The sequence below is a fragment of the Epinephelus fuscoguttatus genome, linkage group LG14 (genome assembly GCF_011397635.1).
Source record: "Epinephelus fuscoguttatus linkage group LG14, E.fuscoguttatus.final_Chr_v1".
Taxonomy (NCBI): domain Eukaryota; kingdom Metazoa; phylum Chordata; class Actinopteri; order Perciformes; family Serranidae; genus Epinephelus; species Epinephelus fuscoguttatus.
The window spans coordinates 22,957,080-22,978,081 of record NC_064765.1 but is presented as its reverse complement, the minus strand read 5'-3'; the positions used below and the strand labels follow the sequence as shown (position 1 = coordinate 22,978,081).

The window sequence follows — 21,002 nt, the reverse complement described above, 5'->3', positions numbered from 1 at the left end:
GATGTGTTCTTCATGGGTGTGCGGAAATGGAGCCAATAGCAAGCCTCTGATTTCACTAGAGCCCGCCCACAGGTAATACATTTCTGTGAAGGCGATATCTAGATGCTGTCTTCAGCTGGCCGCCGTCCCAACTACGGAGTTGTACATATCAAGTACACAGCAACATTTCCACCATGGCGACGACAGCATTAAGATCAGTGCTGAAGGCAAAGGTAAGATTAAAGTGTTTTAAACTCTCCTCAAATGGCGCAGGCAGGTTTGACAGCTCACATTGTTTACAAAGTCCAATGTGTCATGTGCTACAGGATTTAGGTCTGGGCTGCTTCACACAGTGTTTTATGTTTTTGACAGATTGACTCAACATCTCTTATATTAATAGGATATAGTATGTGACTGTTGGCTTTGTAATAAGACACCATCCTTTATGAGATGATTTATAGTATGAAGCAGTGACCTATTTCGACTATTATGTGTCCTAATGTACTCTAAAACAATGAGAAATCTTCTCACTGGACTGCACTCATTCTCCAGTCCACACCAGTCAGCTTGACTTTGTCACCTTCAGGCCCTTTGCATGACTCCACACTTTGCAGTTGCTGATTAATCTTGCAGGCCTACAGGCTGCAACTGGACACAGCTTAGTTTAGTGCATTTAATGTCTTACAAAGTCTGCAAAGCAAAGCTTCAAATGTTGTTTTTGGATAGATTGATAATATTTACTGCATTTGTTGATTCCTTTCTTTCTTTCAGGTCCCATTTAAAGTTAGCCGCATGTGCTACTCCTCCTCTGTGGTGAGTTGAGGACACTGTAAACTTAATTGTCAGTCTTTTACACTTAAATTAAATGTCATGCATGGATAGTTAGACAGCTGACTAAATGCAGATGTAATGTCACATCTCTCCCCCACAGCCCACAACCAAGCTGTTCATCGATGGGAAGTTTGTTGAATCCAAGACGTCTGAATGGCTGGATATTCACAATCCTGTAAGTACTCCAACTGGGCTGGATTTCCAAACAGTGCACTTTTTTCTTAGTTAGGTTAGGCACATCCTGCTAGCTGGAAGGCTTCTTAATGCTATGCAGTTATTTGGCAGCTCTGACATGGTTCAGAGCACAGTAAAATTCTGGAGTCGCTCAACCTGTTACCTGTTACGTAATGCTTATGAATGCACCTGTTGAAAACCTGTGTCTGGATTAACAATGTGTGCAGATTCACTGTACCTTTCATAAAGTATTGACACATCAGAATTAAAACAGTGTAAGATAAATCAAATAACTGCAAAATAACTAAATGTCAAGGGGAGATATTACTGAAACCTCAGCTACACTTGGATAATAAGTAATAACCATACAATCATAAATGTTTTCTGAAAGATTGAATGTGGAAATCCTGTTTTTTTTTTTTTGTATCTGATAAACTCTGACCTGCAGATTGAAGAGAGTCCATGTCTCAGTTAAACATCTGCTAGGACTCACTTGTTACCTAACGCTTGGTGAACTCAAACAGCCCCTGCTGATTGAATTAGAGTTAGCGCAGTGATGTAAATTGACTCAACCTCATGGCCCCTTTTTGTTTCCTTTTCTACAGGCCACCAACGAGGTGATCAGCCGTGTACCCAAAGCCACCCAGGAGGAGATGTTGGCTGCTGTGGACTCGTGCTCAAGAGCCTTTCGCTCCTGGTCGGAGACCTCCATCTTGACTCGACAGCAGGTCTTTCTGCGCTATCAGCAGCTTATCAAGGACAACATTGTAAGTCAAAGGGTCAGAAAGTGTAAGGTGCAACTGAAAACAAGTTTACTATTTAGCTCTGTTCAACTTGATTTTATTAACTTAAACAACTGTATCCTTTTTGCAAATCAGCTTTTTAAACTTTTTCCACATTTGTTTAGAGTTTGCTGTTTACATTTGATACTGAAGTTGTCAAAGTATCGATACTTTTTGGATACCATGTGTTTGAATTGATACTATCTGCATTAAACATACACTCATACACTCAATGGGGCACCCACTAGCTCACCTGGTGGGGCAGGCGCCCCATGTGCGTGGACTGTGTCCTTGCTGCAGTGGACACAGGTTCAATTCCAGCCCACAGCCCTTTGTCGCATGTCATTCCCCCGCTGTCTCCCTCTTCCACACTACAGCTGTCCCATCAAAGACAGAAAGCCCCGCAAAATCTTTAAAAAATGATATACCCAATAGTATCAAAAGCACATAAGATATTAAAAAAACAAATCTGCAATCAGATTTTCAACCCAAGGCTGCACAGATGAACCAATAGTGTGGGAATCAACAGAGGCCCCATAATATAATATTATCCCAATACAATGTTTTTGAGATTTAAAATGAAAACTGACTATTGTGATAACATATCTTGCGATAAATACTGAAATACTAAAACTCTAGTTCATATTCTATTAAATCCAAAGCTGAGAACAAATGACTGACATGAATCTTGTCTTGTGTTTCAGAAAGAACTCGCCAAATCCATCACAGTGGAACAGGGCAAGACCCTCGCCGATGCAGAGGGGGACGTGTTCAGAGGATTACGTAAGTTTATCTCGCTCACACATGTGCACACACACCTTTACAAAGTGCAACAAATAGGTAAACGTTTGCATGTTATGCAGGTCTTTACTTTGTGGTTGCAGGGATAGTTAATGAGTTATACTAAAGTGGAACAAAGGGCGGCTTTCTTCATGAAGCCCTTGAATGATTGCCACTTATTATCGCTGTTCCTTGAACCTTTCACCTATATTGTAGGAAGGGAACTACTGTTTTGAGACTGATGTAAAAACATCAGACTCAGCTGTCTTTTTTCCCACCGCTGTCAATTCATAGTTTGACACATCTGCAGACAACCCCAAAACAAAAGGACAAATTAACTTCTGTGTTGTATATTTTGTTTCTGTCTTTATTTGCAGAGGTCGTGGAGCACGCCTGCAGCATCACCTCTCTGATGCTGGGTGAAACCCTGCCCTCCATCACCAAGGACATGGACACCTACACCTACCGCCTGCCTCTTGGGGTGTGTGCTGGCATCGCCCCCTTCAACTTCCCTGCCATGATCCCTCTTTGGATGTTCCCCATGGGCATGGTGTGCGGCAACACCTACCTGCTGAAGCCATCGGAGCGGGTGCCAGGTTGCGCCATGCTGCTGGCCAAGATGCTGCAGGATGCCGGTGCGCCAGACGGGACGCTTAATGTCATCCATGGCCAACACGCCGGTGAGTTGGTCTTTGTGGCATGTAGCTGGTCACTGTCAGAACATTATGTTTTATGTTTGAATCTAATCTGTAGTGTAGATACAAAGCAGCATTTATAGAGAACAAGGAAGGGAATTTATAGGGCCGTATTTATACCAATGACATTATTGATTCTGCTTATCACTCATATTCTTTATTGATTCCCCTTTTGATTCCTTATCTGTGTGGAAAATGTAGGCCTACACAGGTTTTCAGCATCAACACAACTGTTTTATTATCTCTGAGTCTGAACACAGTGTACGGACATGAGTGAATATTTGTTCAGCATTCAATTTTATTTGGGTTTATTTGCCTGCCTGCATGGTGCTAATGTTTGTAAAACAGGAAATTTACCCCCGCTAACAGACGTGGTGCTCAGAATGGAAGCAGTGACATTTGTGCGTAAAAGTGTCAAAAACAGTTAAGTCCATGTTGTGTAGAAAGATGTTTCAGCATATTGCTGGTGTTTCAACCCTTACTTAAAATTTTACAAACATACAAGCGGCACCATTTTCATGTTTCTTAGTTCCTCTCCACCATGACTCCTCCTTGTTGCAAGTTTCCAGCAGAGTAGACAAATGAGTTTGACCTTTTCTCGTGACAGGGGTGAAGTTCTTGTCCATTAAGCATCAAAATTTATGATGGTAAAATTTGTCTCTGCCATGTGCTGTTGTGGCACAGTGACTTTTTTAAATCAATAGTTGGACACCTTGGTTATGTACAATTGTTTGGTTTTGTGTGTAGTTTGTAGCCTTTGTTCCCTCTGACATTCAACTGATCAATACAAATCTATTTTGTAAATCAAACAAGCTAATAACTGGCTACCTATTAAGCTACCACTAAACAACAAAGCTTCTAATCTATTTTTATTAAAACTTTTTTTTTTTTTTAATTATTGTTTTCATCTTGACAAAATACATCAGTTTTCATCTGTACCTCTTTGGTATACTTTTGAGGATTGTTGGTTACCACTTGCAAACATGCTTGCAAGCTAAAGTGACAGTGAAAGCGAATTTAATTTAATTTTATATACTTTATTAATCCCCGAGGGGATTCACTGTTTGTCAATTACACACAGGTCCGAACACACACATGAACAAACTGGACCTATACATGCACTAAGTGGAGAGATGTCAGAGTGGGCTGCCCATGACAGGTGCTCCAAGCGGTTGGGGGGTTCAGTGCCTTGGTCAGGGGCACCTCGGCAGTGCCCACCTGGACCTACCAGTCCATGCTCCGTATTTTTTGGTCCGGACGGGGACTTGAACTGGCGACCCCCCGGTTCCCAACCCAAGTCCCTATGAACTGAGCTACTGCCGCCCCAATCCCAGATTCACTCTTGTTTGGCGTTGCACCTCAATATATTTGTCTTTTTTTGCCACTGTCTCTCTTGGATGTCTGCTGCTTACAGTCGTTTTTATAAAGCCCCAACCTCACCTGAGCACTGTGGGGTACACGCTCATAAATTTCCCAATCACAGAAAATAATTACAAATAAAGAAATAAATAAATACAGGCAGAGGGCAGAGTCTCTGCAGAAAAATACATTGCCACACACTACTACTGAGTCATTTGTCATGATTCAGAGGGATTACTTATGTATAAGTCTACATTGTTTTGCTTCAGTACGTTGTTGCATGTAATAAAATTGAGCAATGAGGCCCACCACAAATTGATAAAGCACAAGATTTCATGTTAAAATGACTCACTTAGTGATGGTGTGCAAGAGCAAGCTCATCTTAGCATTTGTTAACCTTTACTCAGCAAATGTCCTCTTTTGTTACTTCATAACTGGCCACTATCTACATAAATGACAGTTTATAAAATTGTCTTTTGTCAAGGTATTTGAAATATCAGTGATTATCAATTACTGTGGTTGATTATTGGATGTCTGCGCTAATACAGTTTCTGTAACTGTCTTCTTGCCACAGCTGTGAATTTCATCTGTGACCATCCGGCCATCAGAGCAATCAGCTTTGTTGGCTCAAATCAAGCTGGGGAGTACATTTACGAGAGGGGCTCTAAAAATGGCAAGAGGGTTCAGTCCAACATGGTGAGTGTAAAATGAGAAATCAACATTTCTCATCATGTCATTTTAATTGACCGTCTGGAAACCTGGGTTGGCATCAAGGACACTGCACTTAGCTGGTTTTATTCCTACCTTTTAGATAGAACTTTTGCAGTCACCATAGGTAATTATACATCCTCGAAAACTCAGATTACCTGTGGTGTACCGCAAGGTTCAATTTTAGGTCCAATTTTATTTTTTATTTATATGCTTCCGCTCGGTCAGATCATCCGCCGCCACAACGTGTCTTTCCATTGCTATGCGGATGATACACAGATATACCTCCCGCTGAGACTGGGTGACCCAAGAAGCCTAGCTGCTGTGTTAGATTGTCTCAACGATATCAACTGTTGGATGGCCCAAAACTTTCTTCAACTCAGTAACTCCAAATCCGAAATCATACTGTTCACTCCGCCAACCTCCACCAGTCCCATTGAAAATAGCCTTGGTCCCCTGTCCGTTATCCGCAGCCAGAAACTTCGGAGTAATATTCGATCCAGACCTCAGCTTCCAACCTCATATCAATAAAGTTGTCCAGTCCTGCTTCCATCAGTTAAGAACTATCTCCAAAATCAAACCCATGCTCCCACATTCTGACTTAGAAAAAATAATCCACGCATTCATCTTCTCCAGACTCAATTACTGTAACTCATTCCCCTCTGGCATAAACCATAAATCACTTTCCCGCCTCCAACTGGTCCAGAACGCAGCAGCTAGGCTTCTGACTGGTTTTAACAGACGGCATCACATCACCCCAATCCTGGCTTCCCTCCATTGCCTACCTGTGCATTTTAGAATTGATTTTAAGATTTTACTGATCACTTTTAAAGCCCGTCTGGGTCTGGCCCCAAGATACATAGCAGAAATGCTGACCCCATATGAGCCAGTACGCAGCCTTAGATCCCCGGGCAGGGCCCTCCTGGCTGTTCCAAAGTCGAGACTTAAATCTAGAGGCGACCGCGCTTTTTCCACCAGGGCCCCTCGACTTTGGAACGACCTGCCTGAGGAGATAAGGCTTGCAGAATCAGTAACATCTTTTAAATCTCTTCTTAAAACCCATTTTTATAGACTTGCCTTTATGTGATGTCGTCTTTTTATCTTTTTATTTGTTCTTTTTATTTATTTTATTCTATTCCTTTTAATTGTTTATTCTTTGTTATTCTATTGTTATTATGCAATGTTTTCTTTTTATCCTTCTATTCGTTTGTTTCTAGTATTTAGAAATAATAGTTTTATTGCCTTTATTGTTCTTATCTCTTTTAACATTATGTCTTATCATTCTGTCTGTGTTTTGCTTAACTTTACCTCAATTTGAGCTTAATTTTGTCCTGCTTTTGTTGGCCCTCATTGTTTTGACTCTCTTGCTATAGATATTCCTGTATTTGCTTTGTTTGTCAAAGCACTTTGTAAACTTTTGTTTTTAAAGGTGCTATATAAATAAAGTTATTATTATTTTTTATTATTATTAACATGTGTAAGTGTCTTACACTTCCTGTAAATGTCCAGAAGGTGGTAGCATTGGCCAAGAGATTCACAAGGTTCTCGCTCCTCCTCACTGCCAGCTGTACAGATGCAAGAAGGTGCACAGCAGAGCCTGCAGCTGTGCATCACTGTTCAAGTTATAAATGTTCCATCTGTTTATATCGGTTTGCATCCATCAATCGTCCCTTTTACATGCACTAAAATGTGGAACAGATTAAGTATATAAAACTTGTAGGTTGTTTCCCTGATATTATGTTCTCACTTGTGATGAACCAGCTTCTGTAATGGTGAGATCAAACAGCAGAAGGCTAACCACTTCTCTTGTACTGCAGGGAGCCAAGAACCATGGTGTGGTGATGCCTGATGCCAACAAAGAGAACACTCTGAACCAGCTTGTGGGGGCCGCTTTCGGGGCAGCGGGACAGCGCTGCATGGCTTTGTCCACAGCCATCTTGGTGGGCGAAGCACGGAATTGGCTGCCGGAGCTGGTGGAGCGCTCCAAGGCTCTGCGCGTGAACGCAGGTACCGCGCCCCGTCACCCCACCCTTCACCTCTGGTTCTCCCGAACCCCTTTTCCCCAAGGGCCTTTGGTTTAGTCATGCCGTGGCCACCCACGCCGCCCTAACCACACCTCTCGCCTTTTGCCCTGTTGTAACTGCACATTGGAGTCAGCTGGGAGCGAGGGCTCGTTGAGTCAGCCCTGTTGCAAATTTGTGGCCAGATCTGCGGCCCAAGACTAAATGGTGGTTCAGAGAATCAAATCCTTTTGAGAAGGGAAGTTGATGTGGAGTAAAATAGAGAATGATTATCCCTGTTTAAAGCGATACGGACTCTCATTTCTGCAGCGCACAGGAAACCCATAAGTACCCATTTTTGAGGGAGTGCCTCAGGGTGCCCCTTGTCCCGGCTTCTGCGTTTTTGTGGCAAAAGACGTATGTGAATGTCAGTGCCAGTAATGTGCTCACATCATGTGAGTGCCATTGTATGTAACCTTATAGCTGGTTGTTTTTGGGGCCCTGCTAGGAGACCAGCCTGGTGCAGACGTGGGACCTCTGATCTCTCCGCAGGCCAAGGAGAGAGTCTGCAGCTTGGTGCAGAGTGGCGTGGACGAGGGAGCAAAGGTGCTCCTAGATGGCCGAAATGTCAAGGTCAAGGGTTATGAGAATGGCAACTTTGTGGGTCCCACCATCATCGGCAATGTCACAGTACGTGTTGAACGTCTTTACATGCACATATGTATTTGCATCTGAGCACCATTAACTACTATGTGAAATTAAAATGACACTTTTGTGCTCTCCCAGCCCGAGATGAAGTGCTACACTGAGGAGATCTTCGGGCCTGTGCTGGTTGTTCTCGAGGCAGAAACTCTGGATGACGCCATCAATTTGGTCAACAGGAACCCCTATGGCAACGGCACAGCTATCTTCACCACAAATGGCGCCACTGCACGCAAATACACTCACGAGGTAGACGTGGGCCAGGTTAGTGGCTGCAGCCTCCAAATGTCTTCCTCTGTTTTGGGAGAAAGGAGACATTCACATCCCTCTGTCATGTCTGCGCAACATCTCAAGTAGGGAGAACATCACATTTCTGTTTGGACATCTTCACACACGTTAAAAAAAACAATTATTTTCCATGTCAAGTATAGCCTTATTTGCCCTTAACCTAATATACACACATTCGGCAACCCCCTTCTCTCCACTTCCCCACCAGTCCAGGCTACAAATAGCCACAGCAAATATGTATCCGTTAAAAGAAAACAGGAGGACATAGAAACATTTTTCCAGGTAGAATTCGATGAGGGGAATCTTAAATTAAGCTCAAAAGGGATTCCTAGGGACCTGTTCAACGTTAAAAGTGGAAATATGGCCAGCTTTTACCCTGTTTGTTTGCCTGTGGAGCCTTAGTTATGCCCTGTGTTTGCTGTTCACATGTCGGGGAATGCTGTGCAGGCCATGTGCTGTACTCCTCTCCAAACCTCGATGCAACAAACATCTACTTTTCCTTTTTTTTCCCTCCCTGCACCTTCGCCAAAAGGCCCTCGTGTGTCCAAACCTATTCCCGCTGTTTCAAACACTCTAAACCGACAATGCCAAGCCCCTATTGCCTTCATAACAAAATGTTTTATTTAGTTTTTCTTCCCTGTCATAAGAACATGCTGTGCTTTCAAAACTGCATACATAAGCCACAGGTTTAGCTTTGTTTAGTGAGATCATGTAAGCTTGTTTTTTAAACAGCACGGATATACCACATCTCTCGTCAGCTGCATCTTACTCATCATAGCAATTTAGGAACCTAGGGAATTGCTTTACAAAGCTTGCACTTATGGAAATGAAAGGGAAAATACTTGTTTTCTGCAGGTCGGAGTCAATGTTCCCATCCCGGTTCCCCTGCCTATGTTCTCCTTCACTGGATCAAGAGGATCCTTCAGAGGCGACATGAACTTCTACGGAAAACAAGTATGACATAAACAAATGCGTCCTATTGTTGCAGAAATACACAGATGCAGCAGTCGAAGTTGTAAATGTTTTTATTTTGTTCTCCGCAGGGCATCCAGTTCTACACACAGATCAAAACTGTAACGTCACAATGGAAAGCTGAAGACGCCACCCTGAAAAGTCCTGCAGTTACCATGCCCACTATGGGACGCTAAATACTCCAAGTGCTGCTGTTCAGTCTGATAAACCAGAAGACACTCTTCTCCCACATGCAAGACAGTAACATGTCCAATGTGAATAGTTCATCAACAGAATTTATTAAATAATACTCCCCCCTTTTAAATACTTTATATTAGATGTATTTATATATAGATACTCTGTAAATGTAAACCACTGTGACCATGATTTTAACAACAGATCTGTACAGCTGAGATGTTACTGGATCAATATCATTTCATCAAATACAACACCAGTATCCAAACTCATGTGTAATTGCACTTTAGTGGATCTCATCCCCATAAATTGAACACTGCATTGTATTCCACTGATCTAATGATTGCATAGCAGAGGTGGGACCAAGTCATTGTTTTGCAAGTCACAAGAAATCTTTGCACTCGGGTCCCAAGTCAAGACAGGCAAGTCCTAAACTTTGAGTTTCTAGTTGTAAACGATTCATAATGAGCTCCCCACCTGATGTAAGGCCATTTTATCACTGACCCTAATATACTTTTTAATGTTTTGGATTGGTGGAACGTATCAGCATTTTTAAGTCAAACGGCTCAAGTCCCAGTGAAGTCACGAGTCAGTGATGTCCAATTCCAGTTAATTTTGACTCCCAAGTTGTGTGACTCGAGTCCACACCTCTGTTGCCTAGAGATCTTGTATATTATGTTTTAGTATCAGCACTTTGTGTTTTGTTTTGAGGGAACAGCTCCTTTAAGTGGGTTGTGTCCAAATTCAAACAAGTTTCATGTATGACAGAGTATTCACAAGCCATGTATACATCCATGGTAAGATATTTATGAACACAAACAAACATCTCGCATTCTACTATGCACATGATTGACACCCTGCGGGAAGCGCACAAAGCAGGGGCAAACAATCCAGAGTGTGATGTGCAATGCAGAGGCCGCACAGAGGTCATGTGGTGTGTATATCCGGCCGGCTGTTTGGGTTCGAGGGCAGAACGGACTCAGGCGCCTGGGTGATGAAGGTCGCCGGGGAGAGCTCCTCTCTAATTCTGGAAGACAGTCATCATTATGCAACACTAAAATGCAACTGTCTGATAAATCACACATAGGCACTCGTGTTCTCACAGCCAAAGGTTTTCCAGCTAAACATGGAATGTGGGACCAATAAATCTGCGCAGGCTTCATAATTGCAAGGATGAGGTACAACTTTTAATCTCATACATTCCTTTAGTGTCTTACCCGGCAGCTTTGCTGTCAATAAGGCTCCTCTTCTCAGAGGAGGTGGACAAAGCCAGATGTTGGCTGGCTTTCCTATCAGGAAAATACAGAGTTGCAGTTACATACAGAACCTCACAGTGTAAAGCCATGTTTTAGCACACTGGTGTCTATTCACTCAGGCCTGCTGCCTGTCTTGGAAAGGGGGTTACTCTGGGTCAACACGATGCACATGGACTTGGATGCTGCTAACTGAGTCGCCAAATGTTCTGTGTTATTCTGCCGGACTAGGTGCCAGACCACTGTTAACATGAATATATATCTCCTCTTGCCTGCCATACCCCCATACATTCAGATCCCCTGCACACTGCTTTTTTGAAAATCATGTTACCAGCTGCTCCCTGACCACAAGCGTTCAAAGAAACAAAATAAACTGCTGGTGCACGTGAAGAGGGGCCAATAGGCTGAGAGCAAATCGACGTGACCAGATGTTTGTTTCCAAGCACACGACTCTGCGGCTGGGCCTATTTTTACTATTGTGCCCAGACTCTTTCTTCATTCTTTTTAAGCAGCTGGATGGAAAAGAAAATTGGTTGAAGCCTAACTGATGTTTTATGGTATCCTCTTCTGCTCAGAAAATGGCTGTTTAAAACATTAAAAAGAGGGAGGAGTCACCAGAAGTTCAGCCTGAATTACTGCTTGGTGTCACTGCACTTTGTTCTTTGGGACGTAATTGATCCACAAGTTTCGGTCCATTTTCAGGCATCACAAATGGATTGCAGAGTATTACTTAGGATGAAGTTGCTGAGTGGTAAACGTGTAACGAGCAAGTCTTGCTGAGACAAACATTACACAGTTATTCAGAGGTTTTATTACCTTTCCCTGCGTCCATTCATTTTAGCAAAGAGTAGCCTGAGCACTTGTTCTTTCTGCTCCCAAGTGAGATCTGAGATTTCAACTTTGCTGTCTGGTTGATGAGTCCTTAAAACAGGTGGAGGAAATTAAAATGTATGTTACTCCCTGGAATTGTACACATTCTTTTACATATATCAACTGTATTAAATTGAACCATAAAGAGTGTTAAAAGAATACTTCACCCAGAAAATGATCATATGCGCTCTGCTTGAGCAGAGTTCAAATGGGTGCACATGCCAGGTCGTGCATTAAATGTTTGGTACCGTTGTTTTAAATTGTATGGTTTAAGTGAAAATACAGGTGTTTGGGAATTACTGAGCATACGACTGGATAACTGAGACTTGGATTATACTACACGAGTTGTGTAAGAGTTTGTATAGGGTTGTTTTTTTATGTAGTTTTACTGTTGGTAAAGGCTGCCCTCCATTTACTTCAATTCATGAAGAATGTTCGCCCTTGTCACCATGGAGGCATGTGAGAAAAGCAATGTTTTCTTCATGAATTCAATCTAACACGTTGAGTGACTGATACACAAATGGTCTTTTTGTGGGTGAAGTATTCCTTTAAGGTGAGATGCCCACTGAATTAGCTGCAGGTGTCTCGGTGCTGAAAAACATGCATTAAAAATATCACAAAGAAACACACAGCTGTATAAGTCATGGAAATGATGGGAAGTGGACCTACCACCTTGCAGCCGCCTCCATGTCTGAGTAGACAGAGTTGGTACTGTGGGGGCTTTTATGAAATGTGCGGATGGGTGGGAATTTGAGTTTTCCTGCTGTGGCTTCCTTCAGCCTCCAGCGATAAGCCTGCACTGCCTCCTTTTTGTATTGCAGCCTGCTGGCCACGATCTCCTGCTTCACCTGAGCCAGTGCCTCATGGAAGAATTGCTCCAGCTCCGTGCGCTGCTGTACGATGGTTTTCGCTAGTCGCTTTATGTGCCCCAATTCCCTCTCCCGCATGGACAGCACTTTCTGCAGCTTCTCCAGCTCTACCTGGCTGGCCTGGATGCTGACCAGTGTCTTCTCCTTCTCCTTCTTCTCCTCTCGGTCAAGCTCCCCAGCTTTTAGCTCTAGGGCCTGCTCCAGGGAAGCTACCTTGGCCCGCAGTTTAGATAGCTCCTTATTTTGGGCCTCTATCTGAGCTGCATTTTTCTTCACTGTCAACTCAAACGTGTTCTGAGTGAGCACATAGAAGAGAAAAGTAGTAAAATAAATGACACTGAGCTAACTTTAGAAAAATGCTTTCATTTTCATGCCAATATACTGTAGAGGTGGAACAGATAATGGTTTGTGTGCTAGCCAGTGCTGCTGAGTGAGTGACCAAAGCTTCAACATGGTGGATTTACCCCCTTCATTCACTGTCATCATCAGAGGTAAGATTAATGTGCCCAATATTTATTTGTCTTACAGAACCAGTGCCAGAAACCTGTGAAGGAGAAGCCACTGAATTTGAACCCATACACCAGTGGAAACTCACCGCAACCACTGACCACTGAGAGGCTAGGTAGTAGTCAGGAGATGGGGGGGAGGGGGGTAGGAGTCGGACCGCAAGCAAAATAAACAGGGTCAGCACAAGTAAACAACACAAGGGAAAAACCACCTGAAATATATTCTGCACAGGTCTGACAAGTGGTTCATAACTGAAATGATTGAAAATGACTTTATGAAGATGAATGGTCTCTATCCAAGGACTGCCGGTGCCTAATAGTAACTCTGCTGTTTGCAGTCCTTTGGTTCAAACATACCTTGTCCAGTGCCAGGGAGGCATTTTCCTTGACCAATGAATTTGTCAATATCTGCAGGTCCTCTGCCTCCTTAATGTGAAACTTCAGCGCTTCATTGAGACGGACGTTCTCCTTGAACACAGAGTGTGAGGCATCATCCAACTGCCTGAAATTTAACAGGACAAACAAAAAGGCCTCTAAAAAGATTGTCTCTGCTCATGAACACATCCCTATGAATCTCAATTTGATGCCAAACATCTTTGTATGCATTTAAAGGAATAATCCACCCCTCAAATTACTCACCCAGTGTTACCTTTAATATGTGAAGAAAACTTTGTGCATGCCTCCACAGTGAGTTGTACAAGTTGTAGGGGATAGCATCTAACCTGAGGTTGGGTACCCAACTCAGTTCTTTTAAGGGTATACATCGGTACAACGGAGTAGTGATTCTTATGAAATCTGTCTGTGCCAAATGCCGGTACTGAGGGCGCATCTGAGTGAGAACGTCAGGTTTAACAAGCAGGGGAAGTGCCGTGAAGTGCCTCAAAGCTGGGAAACATCCATTGGCTTCCCAGTAAGTCAAAACTATTGCTGCAGCGTTGATCTGCCACAATAGCTTCAACATCTGGTCTATTTCCTTTTCTAAATTATTATGTTAATAGCCTAGTATCACTGCTAGATGAGTACACACACACACACACACACACACAAGTAGACAGACAGACTGAGGATTAGCTCTACATGTAATTAGAAAAGAGCAGAGTCACATTTTAGTCTACTGCGTCACCGCTGCAACATTAATCAAATTTTTGTCATTACAGAGTAAGTAAAGTACCAACAAAAGTACTGTTGGGTACCGGTGCTGAATTCCAGGTGACAGTATCACTTCAAATATGAACAGTAACCAACCCTGCCAACAAAATCAAAACTTCCATTCACAACCTCTCACACAACTTGTGCATTATCATCCAGGTTTATCCAGTCGAATGCTCAGTACTTCCCAAACACATTCATTTTTGCTAAAACTGTAATAATTAAAACAATTCTGTATAAACAGTTTCATGCATGGCTTAGCAGTGAGCCTGTCATGTTTATGGTTAAGTGTTTTAAATCATTATGTTTGAGCAAAAATGCATGTGTTCGACAAGTACTGATCACACAACTGGAGACATGGATTATATATATTTATATATAAGATGTAAGACAGAGTGTCAACAGATGTTTTGAGACTTCAATTCATAAAGAATTTTCTAAGTTTTTGGATTCTTCGTTTAACGCGGAGGCATACAAGAAAAAAAACCTGTTTTCTTCATGAATTCAAAGTAACACAGGGTTCATACACAAATGGTCCTTTGGGGGGGTGAAGATTTCCTTTAATACTTATTTTAACCAGCATGAAGTGTGAGTCTGAGTTGAATCAAACAAATGCTTTCTTATATATTTGAAGACTTGTTAATCAGTTATGGTGGTACTGTGACTTCTGATGATGTAGAGCATATCGCACTTTTTTGCTCTCAGTTTCTTGGTTACCACACATAAAATTACTGGGTCAGTGTACTTGACTTTTAAAGACATGCTGAGTGTGTTCAAAATTAAATCAATTACTAAGACTAGAACCAAACCGGCAGGACCACACCAGTATCAATGCTGATGTTTTATGAGCTGTAAAAAAATAACTAAACACAGTGGAGGGGAAATATACATCTTATGGCCTCAAAGGTAATAAACTATGGGCTTCCCCACACGCGTTACACACTCCTCGTCCTGGGGCGGCTGAGGATGTGATCATTGGCTTCAGTGATGTACACTATCTGAACATGACCAGCCAGTGTGGTTGAGAAAATAACATTAGTTCTAGTTATATATATATTTATATACATAAACTCTTGTGTGAGTAAATTATTTTTTCTTTGCGTTCTGAGGACATCAAAGAGCAGTGTTAGAATAAAATTAGATTGTAAAGGGACTGCGGAAACACACTCACACAATGGCCTCATTGTGGGCCCTCTCCACCACCACGGTTATCGTTTGCTCGGCTTCCTTCTCCAGGCGATCCTGCGGGGAAATTTGCAAAACTCACTTAATGTTCCACCTAGGACAATATTGAACGGGGGTCTCATCTTCACAACTATCTGTTTGACTTTTAAATTAAATCTATTTTACTGTGATTTCCCCTCATTATTAGTCAGTATCTTCCAAACTGATGTAAGTAGGATCGTTTGACTCGACCATACCTTTTCTTTGAAGAATCTGTACTCCAATTTGTTTAGGTTTTCCCTGTGCTCCTTGTCGGCAACATCCATGTTTTCTCTAATCTACAAAATAAAAAGGTCATGGTCACTGGTCGCATTAACATCCTGACAATAGGAAACAATACTGTGTGTCTCCCCCTTACATCACTGAGTTCTTGTTCCATCTGGGCTTTCGTCTTCTGAAACGCCTCGATTTCCCTCATCCCATCCTGGATCATGTTAAAATCTCTGGATTTCTTTCTGAACAGTTCCTTCATCTCATTGATTTGAATCGTGTAATCATCAACCTGTTGAAACAAACCATAGTAGATACACAGAATAAGAACACATGCTGCATAATAAATGCATGCCTTAACTGTAAAAATGCGCTGTTCAGCTATATACTACAGATTCTGCAAAGTTCCCATAAGTGCAGCTTGTATCAGTCAGGGAAAAATATTTTCATACCAAAGTTCACACAGGCCATACTCTGTTGCAAACCAACTTCAGCACAGATCAGTCAGGCTAAATACCTCAAGATGCTACTGTGGAAAAGCCAGTCTGAGCAAAAATGTGACAAAATGACCAAAGTCATGAGAGACTAGCAAAACACGCACCCACAAACATGTACATGACGACTAAATGAGAGGTTATCGAGCATCTGATTACAACTTTAGGCCTAATCGTTATTCTTCACATAACTCTGTATATGTTCATCTCCATCAAATCAGGGCACCAGTCTTTATACAAGTTGGTTTGCATCATATGCAATTTTCACCCAGTGTGAAATGATCCACTTCCCAGAAAATATCCCACAGTGTGAATTTCAGGGAAGCCAGAGGGAGCTTGGCTCCTCTTAATAAGACAAGACATCCATCTATTCATTATATGTAACAACTTATCCGAGACAGGGTCGCAGGTGGACTGAAGCCACCCACAAAAACATGATTTGTGAACTTTTGGGTGGTCTCAAAAATATTGACAATATGCTCTTTTTCAATACATTTCTATTTTTCTGTATCTTCATCATCAAGGATCATGCGTAGAATTAGGCTTTGTAGTCAGCATACAGATAACCTGTGAGGAGGTTTGATGTGGCGGCATTACGTTTCAAGAACAAAAATTTTTGTGGCTGAGTCCATTTTTAAGTGTCTGCCCCAGTGACAGCCCTGGCCTGAGGCGTTATGTTTTTGGGTTGTCCCATTCTCAGAAGCACTTTGAGGGAATTTCCTCAAATTTGGCACAAACATCCACTTGGACTCAAGGATGAACTGATCTGATTTTGGTGGTCAAAGGTCAGTGTGATCTCGCAAAACACGCTTGTGGCCACAGCTTAAGAATTCATACACTAGTTATGACAAATGTTCACACAAATGTCCACTAAGATAAAATGATGAAGTGACATTTTATATCCAAAAGGTCAAAGGTCAACTTCACTGTGACATCATTTTGCAAACACACTTCTCTGTCTGTTAATCCATGCCATAGCTCAGGAGTATTTGGTCAGAGACTGAATTGATGACACTTATTTTGGGTGCTCATCTTAAAACTGCCAGATGAGATATGTAATCCCTCCAGCATGTTCTGGGTCTGCCGAGGGGCCTTGTACCAGAATCGTCACCTTTACGTGGTGCAGGGGTTTGCATGTCCCTGTGATCCTGGGGCCTGGTTGGGCGCAGTAACATGGAGCCACCACCCTGTGGGCCCACCACCTGCAGGGACTGGCATCAAGGTCATGTGCATTGTGTGCCAGGCGGCAGGCAGGGCCAGACTGGTAGCAGCAATGATGATTTGATTAATCAATTAGTTTTCAACTATTAAATTAATTGTTGACTCATTTGGGTTTGAGTCAAAAAAGTCCAAATTCTTCAGTTGCAGCTTCTTAAATGTGAATATTCTCTAGTTCTTTACTCCTCTATGACAGTAAACTGAATATCTGTGGGTTATGGACAACATAAGACATTTGAGGACATCACCTTGGGCTTTGAGAAACACTGATCGACATTTTCCCCTATTTTCTGACATTTTTGTAGTCCAAACAATTTATTGACAGTGAAAATAATTGTCAGTTGTAGCCTTAGCTAAGGCAATTTTCTAGATGAGCCATTTTGTCATCTCATAATCAGAAATGGGTCATAAATAGTATGTGTTTAGAGTCGACCACATGATAGTATCCTTTTCCCCTAACTGGACATATATGACAGTTCTACGTCTAAAATAGGGATGTTTCAAGTCGGTCCAGACCAGGCCTCTTTCTTCCTTCCCCAGAAGCTTTTTGGACTCCATTTTACCAGCATGAAGTAAGAGCTGGGAGATGGAAAACAGCTGCTGGCAAAAGCTTTTTTGTACCTTTTTTTGTCTAGTAAAGCCACTCGAATTTTGTCATGTCAGTTTGATCGCTTGATCTTAACTACAAGCAGCAGAGGTCAGTGAGGATAAAAGGAGCCAAATGGGCTTGTTTGGTGTGTGTTATGTAACTTAAACTGGCATTTTAGAGTAAGGATCTGTGTGACATGTGAGGTACGGTTAACACATCAAGACCAGCAGTGTGACTGCCTTTTCCCAAGCAAGCACTTTTAATTTTTCTGTGGCCACTAACACAGATTAAAATAGCATTAGACCATGTAACTCGGAATGTGAGGGTTTGTTTTTTTGTTTTATGGCCGCTTTGTTTGGTTGTTGTTTTCTTACATAATAAACGTCAACATAATTACACACAGGACAGCTGTTAAGACGCAGTGCAGCACATTTTTTAGATGCTACGGGTTTAAGTTGTACATCAGTAAATCACAGTAACTCTACTATGAACACTGAGCATGTTTTGTGAGCCAACAAAACTCAAGTTGCATTTCTTTTCTTGTTGCTGTGTTTTGAAATGAACTCACCAGCTTCTTTCGCTCCTCACGTGCACGTGCGTCCTGACTTTTGAGGCTCCTCTGCAGCATATTGATCTGTTAAAATACCTTTGTTAAGTTAATTATTCATTTTACATTGTGTTCATTTACACATGTAAAACTAAAGTGTCTGCACGACCTTCTCCTCTTTAGCTGCATTTTCTCTCTTCAGGAAACCAGTTATATCGATGGAGTCCTTCTCCGCGCGGTACAGGTGGTCGGTGAGCTCTTGGTTAGCGCGTGCCAACTTGCGGGAAGCCTCGCGGTACTCGCTGAGCGACTGCTCAGAGGCCTTTAACCTCAGCTCCCACAGGGCAGCGTTGGCTTTGGCTTTCTCGATATCAGACTCTTTGTCCGCCTTTGAGTCCTGTTTGCCGTCTTTCTTGCCTACCCTGTGACAAAAGAAAGTAGTCTGAGCTGCAGGTTTGTGCGTCAACGCAATAAAAAGTGTACAAATGCACGTGCATCTTACCCTGCTTTCGCCCTCTTTACTTTGGTGACCTTCTTCTTCGGCATCACTGCTACTGTTAAAATACTAAAACACTACAGAAAACTAGCACAGGTAGATGTGGCTGGGATTTCACCAGTGTGGCTAACATGAGAGGTGTCCAGCTCCTGTGTGAATGAATGTTTGTGTAGTGGTGTTGCCATGGAGACGCTGTATCCGAGGAAAGGTCAAATTTCTTTGCTACAGGACCTCTGGTAACATATACAAGCCTGCTACTGTATATTTAATACACACAGGTTTAACCTCAAGCTTGTTCGCAAAGCATTTATTGTGTGTAAATCCTGGTGTGGCGTTTGATCATCATCTGAAATACATTTAAAAAGTAGGGGAGACCAGGGACAGTTGCAACAGCTCTAAGGCCAAACAGGGGCACTGCACTGCCTTTATTTTTAATTTGAATGCCACTACTAAAAACACATTTGCTGCACCTTTTTATTGTTGTCAGGCAACCACTCCATCACATCCTTACACTAACCTTCCCATGTAATCAATCTACTGTTTTTTTTTCTCCACAGTAATTAGTAGCTAGTTACTAAAATGGACAGGCTGAGATGGTACTTGCTCTAGCTGTGAGGGTGAGAGGCTATCAGCAAATAGTTTGTTGGGTACAGGGAAATGTAAATCTGTGTGTATATGGGACCTTAATAAAGAGGGTGGAGCATGGGGAGTACCACCAGCTGGTCCAGGAGCTTCACCTTGATGATGGCTGTCTCCAGGCATATTTTAGGATGACTCGGGGGCAGTTTGACAACCTGCTGTCTATCGTCGGGCCATGTAGTTTTGGGTATCCAGCAGCTACTACCACCAATTTCTCCTCCATTGTTTGCTGACTTTAAACTTGTTGTAGTCTCTCAAATCATCAGAACAAAGATGATGTGGGGGCTTTTCCACTCTGAGTTGAAGTTTTTTCAACTTTAGGAGTTCAGGGTGCTCTGGTAAAAACGCTGGGCACCTAGAGTGCAGAAACGCAATGCAAGTCACAACGCAAAAACTGTGAGCATAAAGCTTAATTCTCATCAAAAACAATGACAAAAAAGCCACCTCCAGCTGCTAAAATGCTTTCTGTGTGATCGGGGCCTCATTCTTCCAATTTGGAACATGCTAGAGTAATGATACCACCGATAAACCGAGACAGCCAACTTTAGATTAATTTCCTGTATCTGTGCAAGGAAACTATATGGCGACAGTGATGGCATTTGCGGAGCCAGACTTTGGTGTCAGTTCTGTTGGAGTCAATGAGGCATGCACGGCAAATCACACTCATCATATCTTTGTGATTTCAACTTTGACTGAAAATCCTTCCACCAGATTAAAAAAACAAACAAACACACAACCTGATGTTTACTGACATTTTTTAACTTTATATGCGCACTCGTTTTCCTGTCTCCATACAGATCATTGCTCTGTCCCTCTGTCCTGTAGAGGCTGAGATGATGATCTTAACCTGCTAGTAACCTAACATAGAATAAAACAGGCTGTAACACTATACAACATTGCAGCTCTGATGCCAATTTATGATACTGATTAATTTATGTTATGCAATGCATATATGCTCCATGCTCAATTCCTGGCTGTCTGACTGGCCTCAATCTAAGCAACTGCTTGGGCAAAGACATGACAGTGTAATCCAGCTGCACAACCAGTCACCCACTTGGCTCTTGCTGTGTTTAAAGACAAATCCTTGTACAGGGGCGGATTAAAGCATCTGGCCTCTTTGAAAGGGGTGTGAGGGGCCTCAGAGAGCCTTCACTGCTTTCTCATAAAAGTTCAGTCTCATAATCAATTTATTAAGCCAGTGAGTGAGGGTTGGTTGGCACACTGATTTTGGTGGGGTTAGCTCATATGCCAGTTGTATTTTGAGAGATTAAAACTATTTTGAAAGATTAAAACCAATGTTTTAATTGTTAATGTTTTATTATTATTTTGAATGGTTACTGGCTCTTGTACAATGACAGCTGACACCAAAAATGTTATCGAAAACGGATGGATGGTTGAGTAGTCAGTGGCAAAAGTAATTAGACATTTCTACTGATAAATTGCTTAAAACTGTTGTTTGGTTTTAGAAATGTGCAACTATTCAATTAAATTTAA

At 42.2% G+C, this 21,002-nt stretch overlaps 2 protein-coding genes across 2 annotated transcripts; one reads left to right on the top strand and one right to left on the bottom strand.

The window, feature by feature from the left end:
* The first annotated feature begins 60 nt into the window (after positions 1-60).
* On the top strand, positions 61-9,712 carry aldh6a1 (aldehyde dehydrogenase 6 family, member A1). The gene is made up of 12 exons (XM_049595714.1): positions 61-212; positions 751-792; positions 911-985; positions 1,590-1,751; positions 2,471-2,549; positions 2,924-3,226; positions 5,175-5,296; positions 7,126-7,315; positions 7,817-7,998; positions 8,095-8,274; positions 9,154-9,252; positions 9,342-9,712. Exons 1-12 carry the CDS (start codon positions 174-176, stop codon positions 9,444-9,446), a joined length of 1,578 nt encoding a protein of 525 aa, XP_049451671.1. The 5' UTR covers positions 61-173; the 3' UTR covers positions 9,447-9,712.
* A 136-nt stretch (positions 9,713-9,848) lies between these two features.
* si:ch211-163l21.10 (basal body-orientation factor 1) lies at positions 9,849-19,023 on the bottom strand. The gene is made up of 11 exons (XM_049595715.1): positions 18,876-19,023; positions 18,543-18,795; positions 18,395-18,460; positions 15,674-15,817; positions 15,513-15,593; positions 15,263-15,333; positions 13,300-13,444; positions 12,237-12,730; positions 11,514-11,618; positions 10,662-10,733; positions 9,849-10,471 (listed from the first exon to the last, which is right to left on the bottom strand). The coding sequence occupies exons 1-11, from the start codon at positions 18,917-18,919 to the stop codon at positions 10,372-10,374; spliced, it is 1,575 nt and encodes a 524-aa protein (XP_049451672.1). The 5' UTR covers positions 18,920-19,023; the 3' UTR covers positions 9,849-10,371.
* Between the last annotated feature and the right edge of the window lie 1,979 nt (positions 19,024-21,002).